The 18,556-nt window shown below is 46.9% G+C and overlaps 1 protein-coding gene across 1 annotated transcript in view; it reads right to left on the bottom strand.

The window, feature by feature from the left end:
• Positions 1 to 14,434, bottom strand: part of ATP5PB (ATP synthase peripheral stalk-membrane subunit b) — a 49,480-nt gene extending 35,046 nt beyond the window's left edge. Inside the window, exon 1 of the mRNA XM_069633297.1 lies at positions 14,285 to 14,434. Within this exon, the coding sequence (XP_069489398.1) occupies positions 14,285 to 14,312 (28 nt within the window). The 5' untranslated portion in view covers positions 14,313 to 14,434. The remainder of the gene's footprint in view (positions 1 to 14,284) is intronic.
• Between the last annotated feature and the right edge of the window lie 4,122 nt (positions 14,435 to 18,556).

The raw sequence follows: 18,556 nt of genomic DNA, 5'->3' as shown, positions 1-18,556 counted from the left end.
GCTTCCAGGATGTGGGCTGGACTGTCTGAGTCCAATACGCATACTAGATGCCAGAGAGTCTGGAGTGTGGTGAATGCCTGGGTCCACCGTGGTCCGGGATTGGTCCACGAATGGTGTGCCTGTATGCGAGCAGATCTCCCATTGGGTCACCTATGTTTTGGCGCGAAGTAGACTCGATGAGAGGCCCCCAATCAGCCATACCATATCGATCTCTGGAGCTCTCACTGAACGAAGGATAGGATTATAAGTATCCTTAAACCAAGAAGCCAAGTTGAGTAACCGCTGGTGACCCGCTGGAAGGTTTGGCACCCTGAGGCAGCTGTCGTCCTGCTGGACCCCTCTGCATTGGATCGAACTAGAAGGTCTGAGAAGACGCTTCGCCCCATTGGAATAGTGGGACCAACTATTCTCTGCACCTTCATCAAACCCTGCAAGTAAGCCTTCTCTGAAGTGTCCCTGGGCCAACCAGTGGGCTGACCAGCTTACGCACAACATTTGCCCTGATGCCGCCACCGCGTCGCTAGCTCTGTATTCACGGCACTCTCACACCGAATTTCGTACGGTTGGCATTTTCAGGTCTGGAGTTAAGAGCGACAGCCTGTACCGTGGTGAACGCGGTTACCGCGTCGCCCAGCTGTGGTGACGAACTTTGCAGGTGCGTTGCATTTGTGCCCCTCTTGGCCCTGAAGCCTGCTGCAGTGAAACTGGCCTGATCCATCCACCTGGAGAAGAGAAATCGCCACTATCCAGTTTGGGAATCATCACTGTATTTTCGCCACTGAAAGCCCCAGAGCCGCAGAAATTGTCACATTTGAACCTGCAACCGAAGTGGATTTGACTGCCAAAGTCGGTCCGGAGTGCCCCTAGGGGCAGTAAGTAACAACAGCCCTTACCGGTAGCCCCTAGCGCATCCAACCCTTTTTACACAAGTGGCCCCTGAGGGTCCCTCTACTTTCCCCTGCTAGTGCGAACTAGCGAACTATTCCCAAGTCTTGGAAACTGCTCTGCCCTGTTGGGGAGACCCTCCTCGAATAGTGGGAACTTATTCTTCATCACCTCACCTGCCTTCCTGAGCTGCTACAGCCCCCTGAAGAGACCCTGTTTTCACCCATCTGAACTACCGCGTGCGCCAGCATTGCAAGTACATTTGAGAAATAGGCTACCCTCATCTTAGGGACTGGACTGCCTTTGAGTTAGGATTGTATTAGAGGCAGAATTGCCCAAAAACTTGCACTACCCGCTTCCTTCCCCTTTTAGGTTGTGGACCCCTTTAGTACATTAACCCTTTAGGTCACTTGGTCTTGTATATATGTATTTAGATAGGATTGCAATTGATCTAAAAGTATTACTGTGATTATTATTGTGTGGTTAACTTTCAAAGGCCTTGAAATAAATGTACATATAGGTTTTATATATACACACCTTACTGGGAGTGATTTGTAAGTGTCCATTACTGTGTGTGCTCATTGAGGTCTTTCAGTCACCTCACCCCTCCTGAGACCTAGTCTTGACCGCCGCCAATGCTACCTTGATTGGTCTGGCTCGTCAAGAAGGTTACGTTGTTCCAATAAACTAGGCTGGCCTTCTGAACCTCTGCCCACCAGGTTAGAGTTCAGAAATCCGTCTTTACAGTCACACATTCTTACCATAAATGTTCTTCCTTTAAATTCAAAACTCAAAAGGACCAGAGCAAATCCATCTTGTCCAAATTATGTCCTGGGACAACAGGTCATCCACCAGCCTGTTTACTCTCTCTCAAAAATAACCCATGATATCAACACATCACTAAAGCACCTAAATCTGCCAACATTCGCATGATCCTTCCATTCACACCAGCATCAGCCACATGGCTAACACAGTCGTCACCACATTTCACATTTATCAACACACACAGTCGTCACCACATCTCGCATTTATTAACACATCAGGATGCCCTTCAGATAATACAAACAATACCCCTCGAGTAGTTGCACAATGAGTGAAATCCCCCCTGGAGGGAAATGTCCACAATAATTGGCAAGATGCACCCATTGCTAGCATTTACCTTGCGTTACTTTTCTTCCTAATAATTTGCTCGCAGATGGAGAAACTGCTTGCAAAAGTAGAACTCCCTTGTCGCAAAAGGTATTTCTGCCCACCCTTACTTTCATGGTTCACCCCATTATTCCGAATCTCAGTTCTACGTCTTCTTGGCAATTTGGTCCTCCACTTATCATTTGCAGGGTTCGAAATGGAGCCAAAACAATCTCCTGGGTTATGGGCATCCCAAAGTAGACAGGAGCTACTGTTGGGTAACAGGACGCAGTGCAACATAAATCTAAATTCCACAGGAGAGGCACATTTTAAACTGTTTGCCCATTATGTATGATCCATTATTTTTAAATGCGTAATAGATGGTTCCCAATTTTTCTTTATTAATATTCCCTAATGGTCAACATTAATTGCACAAGTTTAAGGCACCAGTTGGCCTGTGGAGCCAAAAGTAGCTCTCGGTAGCTGTTGGTTTCAAGCTAGGAGCAGGAGCTAATATCTCCTAGCAAATTTGAACAGTGATTTGACACCTCCTTACTTGGTCCTTTTTAAAGGCCAGGCAACACAAGACAAGACCGTTCCATGTGTATTTTCTAGAATGACAGCACCAGGTCGCCTTTCAGCCACAACTCATCATGGAACATTTTGTCACTTCAATCAATCACAAATTGGTCACATATCTGCTGCTCAAAGGCTTTTATCTCCTCGCTCCCTTCTCTGCAATGTTCTTCCACTCTGCACTATTCCCACTCAATCTCTATTTAAATCAACCTCCTTGCTCTCCTTTGTGAAGAACCACTTGCATAGCATTCTACATCACATCTCCCAGTTCTCCTTTACCCCTCTAGGACAACCTAAGTTTTACCATCAGTTTTGCACAATTATACTGCTCTAGGATGGTGCTAGTTTTCGGACTGAAGTGGAAACGAAGTTCTCACAATGCATTCAAAAGGTGGATCACCATCCTGCAAATCTGGAGCTGTCCCACATATGTGATACTCTTCAAAGTCCAAAAAGTGAATTGACAGATATTTCTGTGTATAGATGTTAGGTAAGATTATCATAACAATGATACATCTACCTGGCCTGTGTAAATCCCAGAACATTTTGCTTTGACTAGGTAACTATTTGACCTTGTCCCTGGGTGAAGGTGAATCTTTCTACCCCTCACCTAGTCATTTACTCTTTATGGGTGACGTTTTTATGTCTCTCCATTGTGTATGGTTGAGGTTATAGTTTCTAACAACTTTTGGGTTTAGGCTGTGTTGCCCCTTTGGGCTTCTCTGTTAATTTTCTGATGTACTTGGGTGAACTACTGTTCCCAAGTAGTAAAGCAGGATTGTCATCCCCTTGACATTTTTTATAAGTGAGCCAGCACCCCCACAATATGGAGAGTGCTCGGGGGATACATTGTATCCCCTTTCTTACTTACCAGTTAACATTTTGTTACAATTGCAAGTTCACATGAATGGCTAGTGGCAGTAGTTTTACCTTTATGACTCAAATCATCTTTACTTGCAGGCTGTAATTCAGCCTCGGTAATGCGCAGAAGGGCCACCATTTCTCTAAAATGGTGGGCTCCTTCTTTGGCCATTTCTTGCTCGCTTGTAGTTTGAGGTCTTCCCCTGTCATTCTAGGCAAGATAGACCTCAGTGCGAGTGTCTTCGGCGGGAATCCTTTGTATTCCCCACCAAGGTTCCAGAGTGCCTGACAAGGAAAGAAGCAAAGATGGAGTCCAAAACTCAGCAGCCCTTTGTTCACATTGCCTGAAAGAAACAGTCTCAATGGGGGGCTGGCCGTCCCGAATGCAGAAGTTGTGCTGTAGTTCCTGTTAAATGCTCCCTGGAAGCTGCTGACAAGTCGACCACTGGAGCTGAAACCGAAGAGGAAGATGAAGAAAAGACGGCTGTAGCGATTTCCAGAGAGCCCGCTGTTACCCTTCCTGCCAATCGACCTGGAGATGCCGAACGAGACAACCCCGTCCCAGAATCTGGTGAGATCTACTAGACTCAAGAAGACCAGCTATATTGAATTACCAACATTGTGCTGCGAACTTAAGCAACTCCAATACCAAAATGACCTCAAGTCATTTTGCGGTGCATGGTCTTCCAAATTCCAAATCTTGCTGAAAATTTGTGGACATCCTGCTGGACCTCCGGGGACGTGAATGGAGTCTGAAAAGTCCACTAAGCAGAATGCTGGCCCTTACAAACGACGAGAATCCAATCTTCTTTTGGCTCCTGAAAAGGGCACCAAAACCACAGTTGATCGATGCTGCAAAAGCCCTTCCAGTGTCCCGTCTTCAATCTCCATGACAAGGAATTCTGTGACTTGGTTTTTGGCTGCAGATCCTGAAGTCTCCCCTGCTGCAACCTCTTCTTCTGTGCCAAGTAAACCATGCAAAGATCCTCTTGCCTAGAACCTTCCCCGTGATCCCTGCTGCAAAGGTCCTTCTTGTGTTCAGTCTTCTGTCTTCAAAGGAATTCACCTACCAGGTTTTTGGCTGCAGATCATGAAGTCTTCTTGCTGGTACTCTTCCTACGTGCTAAGGTACTGTGTTGGCTGGGGTATTTACTTACCATAAGCCTGTGTGATTTCTGTAAAGCTTTGGGGTGTTCTTGGGATTGGGAGTCCTCTCCTCCAGTGCACCCAGGCCCACTGCTGGAATCTTCCTAGGGTGTCTTCTCAGAAGTCACTCGACCCTATCTAACTTTAAAGTGAACTGCTACTTGTTTGAACAGTCTTTCACAGGAGTTCTGACTTTTGCCTGCAACAGAAACCTAGCTCACCCTGCCTACAACTGGCTCCAAGAGCACTAGAGTCCCTCTTCTGCCCCTGAATGAACTCGTGCAATAGAATAGGGAAGGACTGCATAAGTAAAGATTCTGTTTTAAGTATAACAAGTGTTTAGAAATACTTGTGAAAGAGTTGGTTGGTAATGGAACAGTTACAAATACCTTGAATGTGTGTTACATTCTGAAAAGTATATATAAGGTTAATTTACTCACCTGTGAATTGGTTGAGCCTCTTCCCCAAAATGAATGTTGTTGGTTTCACTTTACTATTCCTGTTAGGATATAAACGTATGAGTGTCCCCAATTGGGTCTTGCTTCCCCTGACTTGATGTTAACCTGTCTAGAATAAGTCTGCCTTAGGTTATACATGTTTGTTTGGTTATTTGGTAATGCGCACCAAACCCTTAAGTAGCTGGGCGCAGCAGTTACAAGGATACTTAAATCTTGGTTACAGAGTACAGGCAAATACTTAAAACATACGACATTCAAATTACATACAAGTTAGGTTTGGTATACATAGAAACTGGTAGATACATTGATAGGGCAGGTGAGTAAAGATTGATATACATGTAGAGTTTATACAGAAAAATCGGGGTCCAGCTGAGAGTAGTTACTTAGATGTCATTAGTTCGCAACCAGTTCTGTCTGAAACAGGAGTAAGGTTGTTCCACTCTGAAGGAAGCGGGAAACGCATACCAAGAGAGCCGCTTTGACAGGGAAGCTAGATCCACCTACCTTCAAGTTGCTGGTAGCTCCTAGTATATAGGTTTTACTTAACTGGAGTTCGCCGAGTGCCATCCTAAAATAAGTTAAAAGGGCTATTGCTTACCTCAATCTGTGTTCCACTGATCTGAAAAGCAACTGTAATAGCATATTACATCATTAGGTTTTACCTGCCTACAATAGCTGTGTACCATTATTTAAGAGTGTTCTTTAGGCATAGCCAGCCTTGGTCTGACAGGGGCAATCATAAATTAGTGTAAGGAATTCTTGCTGATCTTGGACTGGGTTTCAATGAGCTGAAAAGCAACTAATCGTATAATGCACCAAAAAGGCCTTACTCACCTAGAATAACCGTTATCTTCAAAGTAGTTATAGGTATATGCTGTTCCTTCAATCTGTGTTGCACTAGTCAGAAAAGTATCCTGGTAGCAGGGTTACGATAGGATATTTATAACGTGCCTGTACAAAATTGTTTCTAGGCGAGACAAGAATGGGGAAGCAAAGGGAGGACAAAAGAACAATCTTACTAGGCCGTGTGTCATTCAGATCGCACAAGTAAGAGAAGCAGGCGTTGGGAGAGAAGTGCAGGACACTCAAGTGCAGCCAGTGTGTGGCTCATGAGCGCAGAGAAGGGACTGTAGGTTTGCAGGTAAAGACCCTTAAGTGCAGTGGGAGCCCCGGAGGCAATATGAGGTCAACTGGACATGCAGGAGCCTGGGCCCAGGTCCAGAGGGTAGCCAGTCGACCAGTGCACAGAGCCGGAGACATGAGCAGGTGAGAGGAAGAGAGAAATCGGAAACGAAAAGAGTTGCTTCCGGAAAAGGTGGTGGTTCTGCAAGTTTGAGAGAGGCAAGTCCCAGCCGAGGAGAGAGATCTGGCCTCCCACCCCCACAGTCTGCTTGGAGAAGTGTCTAACCCTCAGAGAGTTGGAGGCGGATGAGCGGAGAGCTCGAAAAGGAAGATGTTTAGGAAGAGAAAGGTGGAGGTAGTGCGGTACCAGGCCCCAGAAAGCCCTGTGGACGATGCAAAGGGTATTGACATTGGTTGGTTGATTGAGTCATTTCTTTACCAAGAGTCACTGCATAACTGACAGTGTCTTCTACCCTTACATTACCGGAAGTAATCAAAAAGTAACTTGGCTTTTACTCCCCATGAATAGGTGTGGCCTATAAATTTGTATGAAATGGTCGGACTTCCGGAGAATTACTGTTGGGTATTCTGAAGAAGGATTATGCTACGGTCTGTGTACCTTCAAGCATTGTGTTGGGTTTTTTCTAAATGTGTTTATGACTAGTGCTTACCAAGACTTAATAATAATAATAATAATAATAATTTGGCACTTTTATAGCGCTACGAACCCTCAGGTATCTGAGCGCTGTGTGCGCTCATTTAACAACCTCAGAAGGATGAAAGGCTGAGTTTTGCCCCGCCGGGATTCGAACCTGCGTTAGCAGGCTCTGCACAGATGTCAAAGCGAGCGCTCTACTCGCTGTGCCACTCGACTTGGCCTACTTGTATTTATAATAAACCTTTATTTTTTATACTTCTGGTTATAAGTGTTTCTATTGGATCCTTTGTCTACGCTACCATATATTGCGGAGGTACAGAATTATGAGTCTTGTATTGTCTCAGTTGAATAGTTTTACTAAGCCCTTTGAACTTCAGAAAAAACTGTCCCAACACTCTTCACAGAAGTCCCTGGACCCTAATTAACTGAAATACTAACTTGTTTGAACAGTCTTCCTTAGGAACTCTGACTTTTGCTACTTTTTGTGCCTATCATGACCTGTTTGTGGGACACTAGAGACCTATTGACCCCCTTCTGCTACTGAGAACACTCATGCTCCAAGAATAGGGAAAGACTTGGGCATTTTGTCTGGAAAAGATAACAAGTGTTTAAAAGTGTACTTACTTGTGAAAGAGTTGGTTGGTAACTTCACTTGGAGTGAGCAGTTGCAAACGTTTTTACTTACTTTCGAATGTGTTTTGCCATTCTGAAAAGTATAATGTTATTTTACTCACATGTGAATTGGTTGTGCCTCTTCCCAAAATGTAATGCGGTTGGCTTCACCTAAATATTTCTTTCAGAATATACGTGTATGATAGCAAATATAGACCAAAGCCCACGATGTTGGCAAATACCACCAGAGCTACTGAAGGACGACTTGCTGATAGAGCCACTGCGGATAGACCTAATGCGGATAGACCTAATCGACTTCTTCAACCGTAATACAGGCTTGGCGAGGTCGATGGCCAAGGTGTCGGAATCCTTTAAGGTTTAAGAGGGCATCTACTATCACGCTCACTTGGAACACTACGGGATACAAGGAGAGAGCTGAACCAAGCTGAACACACATTGAAGTCCCTAGAAAAAGCATACTCGCGGGCACCGGGGAACGAAACACAACACTGCAGGATCAACTAACGAGGTTTAGGTCACTAGCGGAATGGGAAGTACTGTACATTAGTCACCCGATACATCCCAGAAGATATAGGGTGGGGAAATAAAGCAAGTAGATGCCTGGCTATTCTCATTAAAGCAGAACAAGGGTCAAGGCCTATCACAGGGGGAAAAGGGGGCAGACAGCACAGTACACACAGAAGCCCAAAAAGTCAATGAGGTGTTCATGGAGTTCTACTCTACACTGTATGCAAACGCAGATCAAGTAACAAGAGACAAACTCGACCTTTATATGGATTCGTTCCTACTACCCGTGCTAGAACAAGATGAAAGAGATCCTTGATCTCCCCCTTACCATAGAAGAGGTCGGACAGGCAATTAAAGATCTAACAGCCGGTGAGCGCCCAGACCAGTTGGGCTCCCAGCAGACCTTTATAAAGGCTATAGTGCAGAATTAGCCCCCAAAATGCTGAAGTATGGGACCGGCAAGCTTCCAGGATCCATGAGAGAGGCCATCATAACTGTTCTACTCAAACTTCATAAGCCCCCGCTTGAGCCCACATCATATCGCCCCCTGTCCTTGATAAACACGGACAGCAAAATATTTGCTAAGGCGATCGCCAATTGACTCCTCCCTTACATGTTGGTTTATTAATTTGTAGGGCGCACCGAACCCTTAGGTAACTGGGCGCAACAGAGTACAAAGTATACTTAAAGCTTAGTTACGTAGTAGAGAGGGTAAGGTACATACATATGTTGCATAATCAGAGGATCAACTGAAGTTCAAACATACAAGAATCAAAATAAGATAAAATACAGTCAGGGACCAGGTACAGAGGTGCAAGCAAGTACAGGAGAAGGTTAAGGGGCTAGTGCATGATGGTTAGTCGTACTGGTAGTTGGATCGTAGCCAGTTAAGAGTGTTGCGTCCAACTGTAGTAGGGCTGGTCCATTCTAAGATCAAGTGGGAGTGCATTCCAGTACTGGGTAGCTTTTACCGGGAAACTATTTCCACTGTTTTTTATTTTAGCCTAAATCTAGGTGCCTGAAGGCAGTGGGAGTTAGCCGCTCTGGAGGGGCGAGTCAATGTTCTTCTGACTATTCCCTCCATAAGGTAAGGGGGAGCTGCGTTATTAAGGCACTTGAAAGTTGAACAAACTGATACATGAATACATCCAGACCAGTCTGGATTCATCGCCTCACGATCCACCGCCCGGAGTCTTTGCAGACTCTTCACCATAACCTTGTAACTTGACCCAAAAGCAAAACGGTGGCGATCGCACTCGATGCAGGGAAAGCATTCGATCGGTCTCTTGGAGATACATGTACGCTACTCTGCAGAAGATGGGGTTCAGCCCCGGGTTTCTGAGCTTTATTCATTTGCTGAATAAAGACCCTCAGGCCAGAACCAGGACTAACAAGACCCCATCACCTGAATTCCCATTACACAGAGGCACGCGACAGGGATGCCCACTATCCCCCCTTATCTTTGCCCTTACCATGGAGGGCATGGCGGCATGTTTGCTACACAAACACTCATGGCGAGGAATCTGCATTAGGGGAGCTCCTCAGTTCATCTCGCTCTACGCTGATGACACCATGCTGTATATAAGAGACCCCGAGACCAACCTCCCTCCTCTGATGCAAGAAATATATGAATTTGCAAAAAATACTCTGGTTATAAAATAAATCATGCCGAGTCAGATCATCTCACTGACACAGGGTACAGCGAGATCAACAGCCACAACGCAGTTCCGTTGGTCCCCAAACTGAGCTCGCTACATAGACATTATAATGGCTAAGGATAAACACACCCTATATACCGCAAATTATGAACCTTACCTAACGTTACTCAAGACCAAACTGAGTGTCTGGAATAAACTCCCGATATCTATATATGGCCGGATAGCTCTGCTAAAAATGATCGTGGTACCCAAATTATTTTACCTATTTAGTAATATTCCAATTTGGCCCGGTCGTCCATTTTTTGATAAACTACAGAAGCTAGCCTCCAACTTCCTGTGGGGAGGAAGCACAGTGAGATCAACTGGCCCAAACTATGCGAAAAATACTATACAGGCGGCCCCCGACTTTTTATACTTCCACGCTGCACAAGCACACTTTGCGAAATACTGGACCCACAATAGAGAGCAATACCCCCACATACAGGCAGAGAAATTTGCAGCTGCCCCCATAGATTTGGAATCCATGATACAGGCAGAGGCAGACCCGGTATCTTGCATAGTGCGGGCTTTGGCAGCACTACTCCGTAGAGTGGAATGCATGGAACCATATTGGCCCTCATCCCCACTCTGGCACTACCCAGACATAGCACCTACGCTAGACACAGCGCTACAGAAAAGATGGGTACCTGGGAAGGAAATGTGTCTTGGGGACCCATTTCCTGAGGGGAGGTACGTAAGCTTGGAGGAAGTTCAGGCTGGATTTACCACACTACAACAATATCTTCCCCTGAGAGCAGCATGCAGAAACAAATGGTCATCTTTCCCATCCATGCCAACCCCACACCTGTTCCGGACTGGCATTATGACACAGAAGGGATTCAAGGGCAGCATCTCCATGCTATATGAGGCGGTACAGGCACATACCCCCTCCAAAAACACAATGAAGGATTCGCAATGGACTAAATATTGTCACTACACCAAGTCTGTCTCCCTCTGTGCCAATTTTAGACTGATACAGTTCAAAATGTTGAATCACCTACACATAATCCCCAGTAAAATGGCTAAATTTGACCACGTCAAGCAGGCACTGTTCCCCAAATGCACACCCCTGAAGCAAACTCTATACATATGTACTGGGAAAGCCCCCCGATCAGGCACTTCTGGGGAAGTGGTGGCCACTATTCTCAGCGACATGCTTGGTATGCACATCCCGGCTTCTCTGCTGAAGTACCTACTGGGCGATATAGGAAAAGTATCCGTTAAATCGTGTAGACTCTTCCCGGTAGCGGGTGCTGTGGCCAAACGGAACATACTTAAATGATGGAAGGCATGGATGGCCCCCACACCCCAAGCATGGCTTAAAGACTTGATTTTCATATACGAATGTGAAGAGATTTATGTTAAGGAAGTGTCCTCCACATGCAGGCCAAAAGACATTTGGGCCCCAATCCGTCAGTACCTCCCACGAAGAGACGGAGGAGGAGAATGAGCCGCTCAGCCCTGTATGATATACACTAACCGAAGATAGGTCGGCTACATTGATCTGTATTCATAAACTATGCATAAAGATATATGTACAATGTTTTTTGTCATAATGTAACCATCAGCTGAAAATAAAGATTAAAAAACTTGCTTCCCCTGAGCTGCTGTTCAGGCAGTCCAGAATACCTTAGGTTTCACAACTTTAACAGCTGTGTGCCACTCTAAAAGAAGTTAAAGAGGTATTGCTTACCTTAGCCTGTGTTCCACTGATCTGAAAAGAAATTAATCCTTAGGTTTTACCTGCCTAGAATAGCTGTGTGGCATTCTTAAAAAGTGTCCTGTGTGTGTAGCTGGCCTTGTTATGCCTGTTGAAATCCTAAATTATTGTAGAACGTTATTGCTTACCTTTCTCTGTGTTCCACTTATCTGAGAGGTAACTGTAATTTTATATTACACTTACTCTCTTACTCACCTGGTAAAACAGAGTTTTATCCTGAATGTGGTTATAGGTTTATACTGTTCCTTGAATCAGTGTTCCACACAGAAAAATATCCTGATAACAGGGTCTGTGTTCTAATTGATTCCTTAAATGAGTGTCACTGCATGACTTACAGGGTCTCTACTACCCTTGACTTAAAGTAAAGGAATCTAAAAGTAACTGCTGGTTGTACTCCCCATGAATAGGTGTGCCCTATATATACGGTCTGACTTCCCTAGAATTACTGTTAGTATTATGAATCAGGTTTAGGCTTTGACATGTGTATATCTTCAAGCATGGTGGCGTTTTTATAATACGTTTATTACTATGCCAAGTACCTACCCCACGACTTAACTTGGCCTAACTATTTAAAATAAACCTTTATTTTGTATAATACTTCTAGTTGTGTTTCAATTGAATCCTTGGTATAGTACAAGTTCTAGGTACTTTCCTACAGCCCTCACTCCCTCACAAGATAAGCCTGGCTGCTCTACCAAATACTCAGTACAGCATTATACTAAGAGTGGAGTTGTGTACTGTTTCAGTTGTATGGTTTTACTAAGCCCTTAGTTGGGCTACAGAAAAACTGTCCTAACAATAGAGAATCAATTTCCACACGCTGCACAAAGTTGATTTAGGATTTTTTTTCCCCCGTTGTAGGGGCCATTTGATTTTTACCGAGAGGGGTGATGGGAAAAATAGCATGTGTCCAGGTTAACTTTGTGTTGCCTTCTTTTCAGCTTGCATTGTCCCAGCAGTGTTACAACACGTTCACGGCCGCAGTTCACACTGCCACCGGTATGTGTTCACCGCTTGTGGACCATAGCGCAGTATGGTGCCTAGGCAAGGAGTTCCTTTTGTTTATGCTGTGCAGTTCTTGTGCTAGGTCCCTACTCTAGCCAAAGCTCTTGCAACGGGTCTTCCAACCTCACATCGAGGCCTTGGTACCTCTTCAGTGTCTCACAAGGGTATAATTAAGATGCACTTCACATATCCACAAGCGCAGAAAGATCTGTAGTCCCCACTTCAACAGCATTCGCCGTCAGGGTCGGATTGGCCCCTCGGCCGTGGGGGCCGGTTTGGAAAAAAATTCTCACAATTATACTTTTTTTTCAAAAAGCCTTTCATCCTTCTTAGGTGGATAAATGAGTACCAACGCAGGTTGGGCGATATTATTGTATACCTATTTGTTCGATAAAAAATGAGCTTAAGCGTAAGTGCTATACAATAACATTATCATTTGGCCCTGGACGTCTGCTTGGATTCACAGTTATTTAGTGTATAGGTACAATGCTATTTCATGCCACTTCCTGTTTTGTCAGGGGGTGAAAGGTCGCGTTTCATCGCTTCCCAGGATGCCACTTTGGGTTGGGTTCAAATGACATCACTTTTGGATATGTCATTAGAGGTCAAGGGTCATGATGCAAGGGGTGGGCCACTTTTTTGAGGCAAGGGGTGGGCCACTTTTTTTGGGTGACGGGGCCAAGTTCTTGTCCCAGTCCAGCCCTGCTTGCCGTTTGGGCAGCAGCCGGCTTGCACACACAGGTGATGGTGAAGTCATAGCAGCTCACTGCCAACGTTGCACAGACCACTTGGATGCACAATGTTTTTCAGTTAACTCCTTTAATAAAGAAGTAATGGAGATAAGCCACCCCACATATGCAACATTGGCTCCAACTCCTGCACTCCTGGCATCACGAACTGCCTCCTCTAGAACCCTCTCAGAAGAAGGCATTCGATAACATACCCTCGCAATTTACCGTGCAAGGTAATCGAGCAATCACAACAGTGATGCAAAAGAGGGTACTAAGAACAAAAGTTGCCTAAACTTTCAACAGGGAGCAAGGTGATACGGTCATCGGGTAGCTCTAGATAAATCAGGCGATCCATTCAAGTCAGGAAATCAACTTTGGGTAAGACTTCCCACTCTGGATCACAAAATACCCAACTAAATTGTTGCACTCTGGATTCTAAAATAAGCCAAAAACAACCATAGCCCCCAAATTGTTGCACAAATCCCAACAATAGCAGGCAGAGAGAAGAATACCAAGTTGGAAGTCGCACGCCTTTCTTCTCATGTTCGGAAGACAGAGGTTATGGAGTCCTTAACACTGTAAAGCAAGGTTGGCAACCAGAGTTTAAAGCAGCCCCCAACCACCTCGACTATGGGAAACTCGACCTCGTGGAATTGATGAAGAAAGTAGTGCAAAAACAGAGGCAATTAACTAAATTCTTCTCCTGAAGACGAAGGCATCTGGAAAGAAGTTATGGATCGGAAGAGAATGAATAGAAAGATATGGGTCATCAGGTTCAAGATTAATGAGTTCCTTCAACAGGCCAGCCCAATGGTCCGATTGTGTCTGCTTAATGTGCTTGACATTTACAACAGCACCTGCTTATCCGGAAAGCACACCAAACGTTCCTGTGATTCAGCTTTAGGGAGAACCATTACCAGTACCAGATCAGAGTACCGACAGACCATCACATAACGAGCTGCCCCCACCCGCTATAGGAATTGCATGGGTACAAATTGCCACCCAATGGCTTGTCAGTCTAGGGTCGTCTCGCAGTGATCCCATTGAACCCCACAAAGCCAACCCTCTCTGTGAACCTCAATACCCTTTTTGTGCAAAGCAGCCCCTCCCAGAATCTCTTCTTAGTTACCCCGTTATCTTTTCGGAGTACTCACCCGAGCGTAGGGCCACCCTGGAGAGCATGGCTGTCAATCCACTGAGTGCTGCTGTTACTGCCGGACGCACTGACACCTCTCAACGCCCTCAGTGTCCCTGAGCGAGCCGGCCAAGGGGAGACAAGATGGCGGACGCCCAGCGCCATGGACATGGAGAAAGGACGACTACACCCGAAGAAGGCTGGCGGGGCAGGCTAGCCGCCATCTTGGAACTCAAGTTTAGCCATGGAGTCAGAGGGAACGGCTTTGTGAACTAAAAAGGAAAGGCTCGAAAGGAGGTGTAGCATCACACTTTTGTGTTTGATATTTTACAGGTATTGGATGTGTTACTAAAAACGTATTTGTCAAAAAATAAATAGGATCCAGAAATTATTTAATTTTTCAATCATTTAATAGTACCGCGTTTTCTTTTTTAAACAGTAGATTGCATGTACTTTCATCCATTATCATCTAAACTATAAACCGGTTAATTGAATATACACCCCCTTGCATATTTTCTTTACTACATGTGAGCCATCCGTTATCTTTCTTTCAGTTCTACCCGAGATACTCGCACGAGAGCACAGAGTGTAGATCTTCTGGTATTGGAAAGCCAAGAGGCCACCTTCATAAATTAACCCTTGAACCATACCTGCCTACATTTGAAAATCAAAAACTCTGATGTGATGCTCCGCCCATAGCCACACAAGACTCCACCCAATTGCACACGGATACTCCTACACGCCCCACCTGTTGGGGGTTGGTCCTTGGCCCCCCATGCGTGCCCGTGAGCCCCCAACCCGACAGAGCACACTCACACACGTCTGTCGGCTTCGGGCTCCCCGGTCGCTCTGCCGGCTTCCGGGAACGCCCCGTTTATTAAAGCTGCACGCGGCGACGTGCAACGTCACGCCGCCGCGTGCGCAGCCCTTACGGGGCAACGCCACACTCCTCCTTTTCCAGGAGGAAACACAATTGCAACATTATTCAAACACGACACATCACACAACAAAACAAAACTGCCCGTCCTGAGCCCATGCCCCTTTAATGTCAGCCACCCGGGTCCCCTCACTCCGGATGACTCTCCAACTGTCCCAACACATACTCGCTGAAGTATGCGGGTTTCCCTCGCCCAGCCCTCTGGGGGTACCTCCCGCTCACCTCCGGCACCGGCAGTCCATCAGCAGCAGCTCCTCGAACCGGAGAGGCCAGGGCACCGAGAGGGGGCCCATCATCCTCCGGTATCTCAGCGACACCAGGGTCCAGAGGGGGTTCAGTTCTCGAGTCCCCCAACTTCTTGAAGAAGCTGACGTTTCGGGTGACAGCCGATCGCCCATCTGAGGCCGTCACCATCGACCCCTTCACGGCGACCACATCCAGGGGCTCTGGTTCGTAAGGGAGGGACAGCTTCCCGTGAGGATGTCGGTTCCGGATGAGCACCTCATCCCCGGGTTCCAGCCGCTGGGGACGAAGACCCCGGCGCAAGTTCTCTTGGCTGATCCTGGCCAGCCGGTCGGCCTCAACCTGCTGGCCATTGATCACACCGGGTTCTTTCTCCTGTACCTCTGGCAGTAGCCCCCGGGGGCATCGCCGGAATAACGCCTCCGCCGGGGCGACCCCCGTGGATGCATGTGGAGTGGTGCGATACACTCTCAGGAATTGATACAAAGCCCGTTGGAGAGGCTGACCTTGTCCTTGCGCAATCTGAAATGTCTTGTTCAGGGTTCGCATCAGCCTTTCTGCGTCACCGTTGGCTCGAGGCCACAATGGGGATATCTTCCGATGTTTGACTCCACAGCTGGCTAGAAATTCTGAGAACCGCTCGCTTTGAAATGGCGACCCGATGTCCGAGCATAGCGTCAGGGGAAATCCATGGGTTGCAAATATCTTTTCCACGGCGACTACCACATGCTCGAACGCCACCGACTCCACAAGCTCCACCTCGGGGTACCGGGAGTACTCATCAACTATGGCCAGAAAGTGGGTGCCCACGGACGTGGACCCAAAGTCCGCATGAACGACCTCCCAGGCCCGGGTCCCCCGAGGCATGGCTTCGATGGCCGGTTCTCTCTGCACCGGGGAGGCTGCCTGGCACCATACGCAGGCTGCCACAAAGTCGTCAACCCTTTTCTCCAGCTCCGGGAACCAGACCTTCATCCGCAGCCTTGCCTTAGTCTTGGCGGCACCCTGATGCTGTTAAGACGGATTTCTGAACTCTGTCCTGGTGGCGCAGAAGTTCAGAAGGCCAACCTAATTACTTGGAACAGGGTAACCTCTGGACGAGCCAGACCAATCAAGGTAGCGATCGCGGCGGTCAAGACTAGGTCTCAAGAGGGGTGAGGGTAACTGAAAGCCCGCAATGAGCACACAAAGCAAGATCACTTACAAACTACTCCAAACAGTTGTTATATCAAAAATATATACACATTTATTTTAAGGCCTTTAAAACAATGACCGTAGCGAGAAAATCACAATATCACAATATTAAGCCAACACATACCATACCAATACAATATATATACAAATACGACAGTCGCAAGCGTTATATGCACGAAATGTGTAGTCCACCTGCAAGGGAAGGAAAACAGGCAGTGCGATACAATGCTTTAGACTCAGTTCGCCTCAGAGGCACCTAACTAGATGGAAGTCCGAGCCCTGCGAAGAGTGGAGCCTTGTGCTCAAAAGTACCTGCACACGCTGGTGCCAACGGGCAAAAGGGGAGTCTCTTCTAAGGAAATCAGGCAGTTCAGTTCAGTGCACAAATGAAGGAGAACAAGTTCCGCGACTCAAGCGCAGCCTCCACAGTGGGCAGAAGCAGAGCGCGAGTACGGCAAAAGGGTGCTGTTTTACACAGCGGGGAAAAGCAATGGACTCCTGCAGGAGGGCGACCAGATCCTAGCTAAACTACTCACCGGTCCCCGATGCAAGCAGACCCAGGCTTCTCCACGTTAGTTTCAGCAGCTGGCAGGTTCAGAAGAGCCGGGAATGCCTCGTCGTCGTGTAGAGAAAAAAGACGTCCCAATCGAAGAAACCTGCACAGTTTTGTCACCACAGCAGGGCAACGGAGCGGCCGTGTGTATCTGAGCCAAATGTACACTACTCACTTCAGACTTGGGAACGCCAAGTGTACGAAGCGTGTGAGAGTGACCAGGACTCGAAATACAACACAACCTGGCGGCGGTTACAGAGCAAGACTCCCGTGTAAGCTGGTCAGTCAACTGGATGGCCCAGAGACGCTTCCGAAGGCTTACTGGCAGGAGATAATGAAGTCGCCGAGAATAGCTGTTCCTGCTATTCCAAAGGTCGAAGCACCAGTACAGGCCTTCTGGTTCGATCAAAGGAGGAAAGGGTTTCACAGGACGACAGCAGTGCAAAGGAGGAGTCCTTCAGCGGGTCACCAGCGATTCCTCGGTCCAGCCTCTTGGTTGCAGGATACTTGGCTCCTGTATTCCTTCATTCGTGAGAACTCAGGAGATCGACATGGTAGTGGTGTTTTCAGCCCCCTCTTATCCACGGTTCCCTTCGCGCCAAAACGGAGGGGAGCCAATGGGAGATCCGCTCATCAACACACACACCATTCGTGGACCAATCACGGACCACGGTGGTCCCAGGCATTCACACCACCCTAGACTCTCTGGCACCCAGGATGTGTATTGGGACCAGACATCCCAGCCCACACCCTGGAGGCACACAAAAGACATGTAGAAGCCCGCGAAAGCATCCGTGTTTCGCGGGAAAGTACATGCCCAAATAAGGAAGGCCCCGGGTCGCTCGACCTGGGGAAGGTGAAGGGAGCAAGACGGTCAGCGGACAGGACAAAGGAGCCTCGTGGTCTGGCCATTTTGGGAGCCAGGCCACCATTTTGGGTTAAGCACAAAAAACGTGCTTAGAATGCCAAAAGGAGCTCAAAATATAAAGAAACGATCGCTGCCACCATTCCCGTCCCTGAATTACTTGCACCGATCAAATACCATCCTAAACGAGTATCTAGGGCCTGTAGAAGGCTAGAGACCCAAGAGAGCTGTAACTTAGCTTACAGTGCCCTCTTGTGTCATGTTGCACTAAAGCCGCAACATGATAAAAGAAACTACGGGAAACAGCGTTCCCCGGTACTGACTGTCTTAAGGGCATGTCAGTTTCCCCATAAGAAAAGGAGCGAAAGCCCAGAGGAGTGCAGCAGAAGGCTGCACTTCTCTGGCAAAGTCAAGAACAAGGTGAAAAACAACAGCAAAAAGTTTAGGGGTTGCCACATGGAAGGAAAATTACCTACAATTACGAAATCTTTCCTAACAC

The sequence above is a fragment of the Ambystoma mexicanum genome, chromosome 13 (assembly GCF_040938575.1).
Source record: "Ambystoma mexicanum isolate Mex_15411 chromosome 13, UKY_AmexF1_1, whole genome shotgun sequence".
Lineage (NCBI taxonomy): Eukaryota > Metazoa > Chordata > Amphibia > Caudata > Ambystomatidae > Ambystoma > Ambystoma mexicanum.
This window is presented reverse-complemented; position numbering and strand designations above follow the sequence as displayed.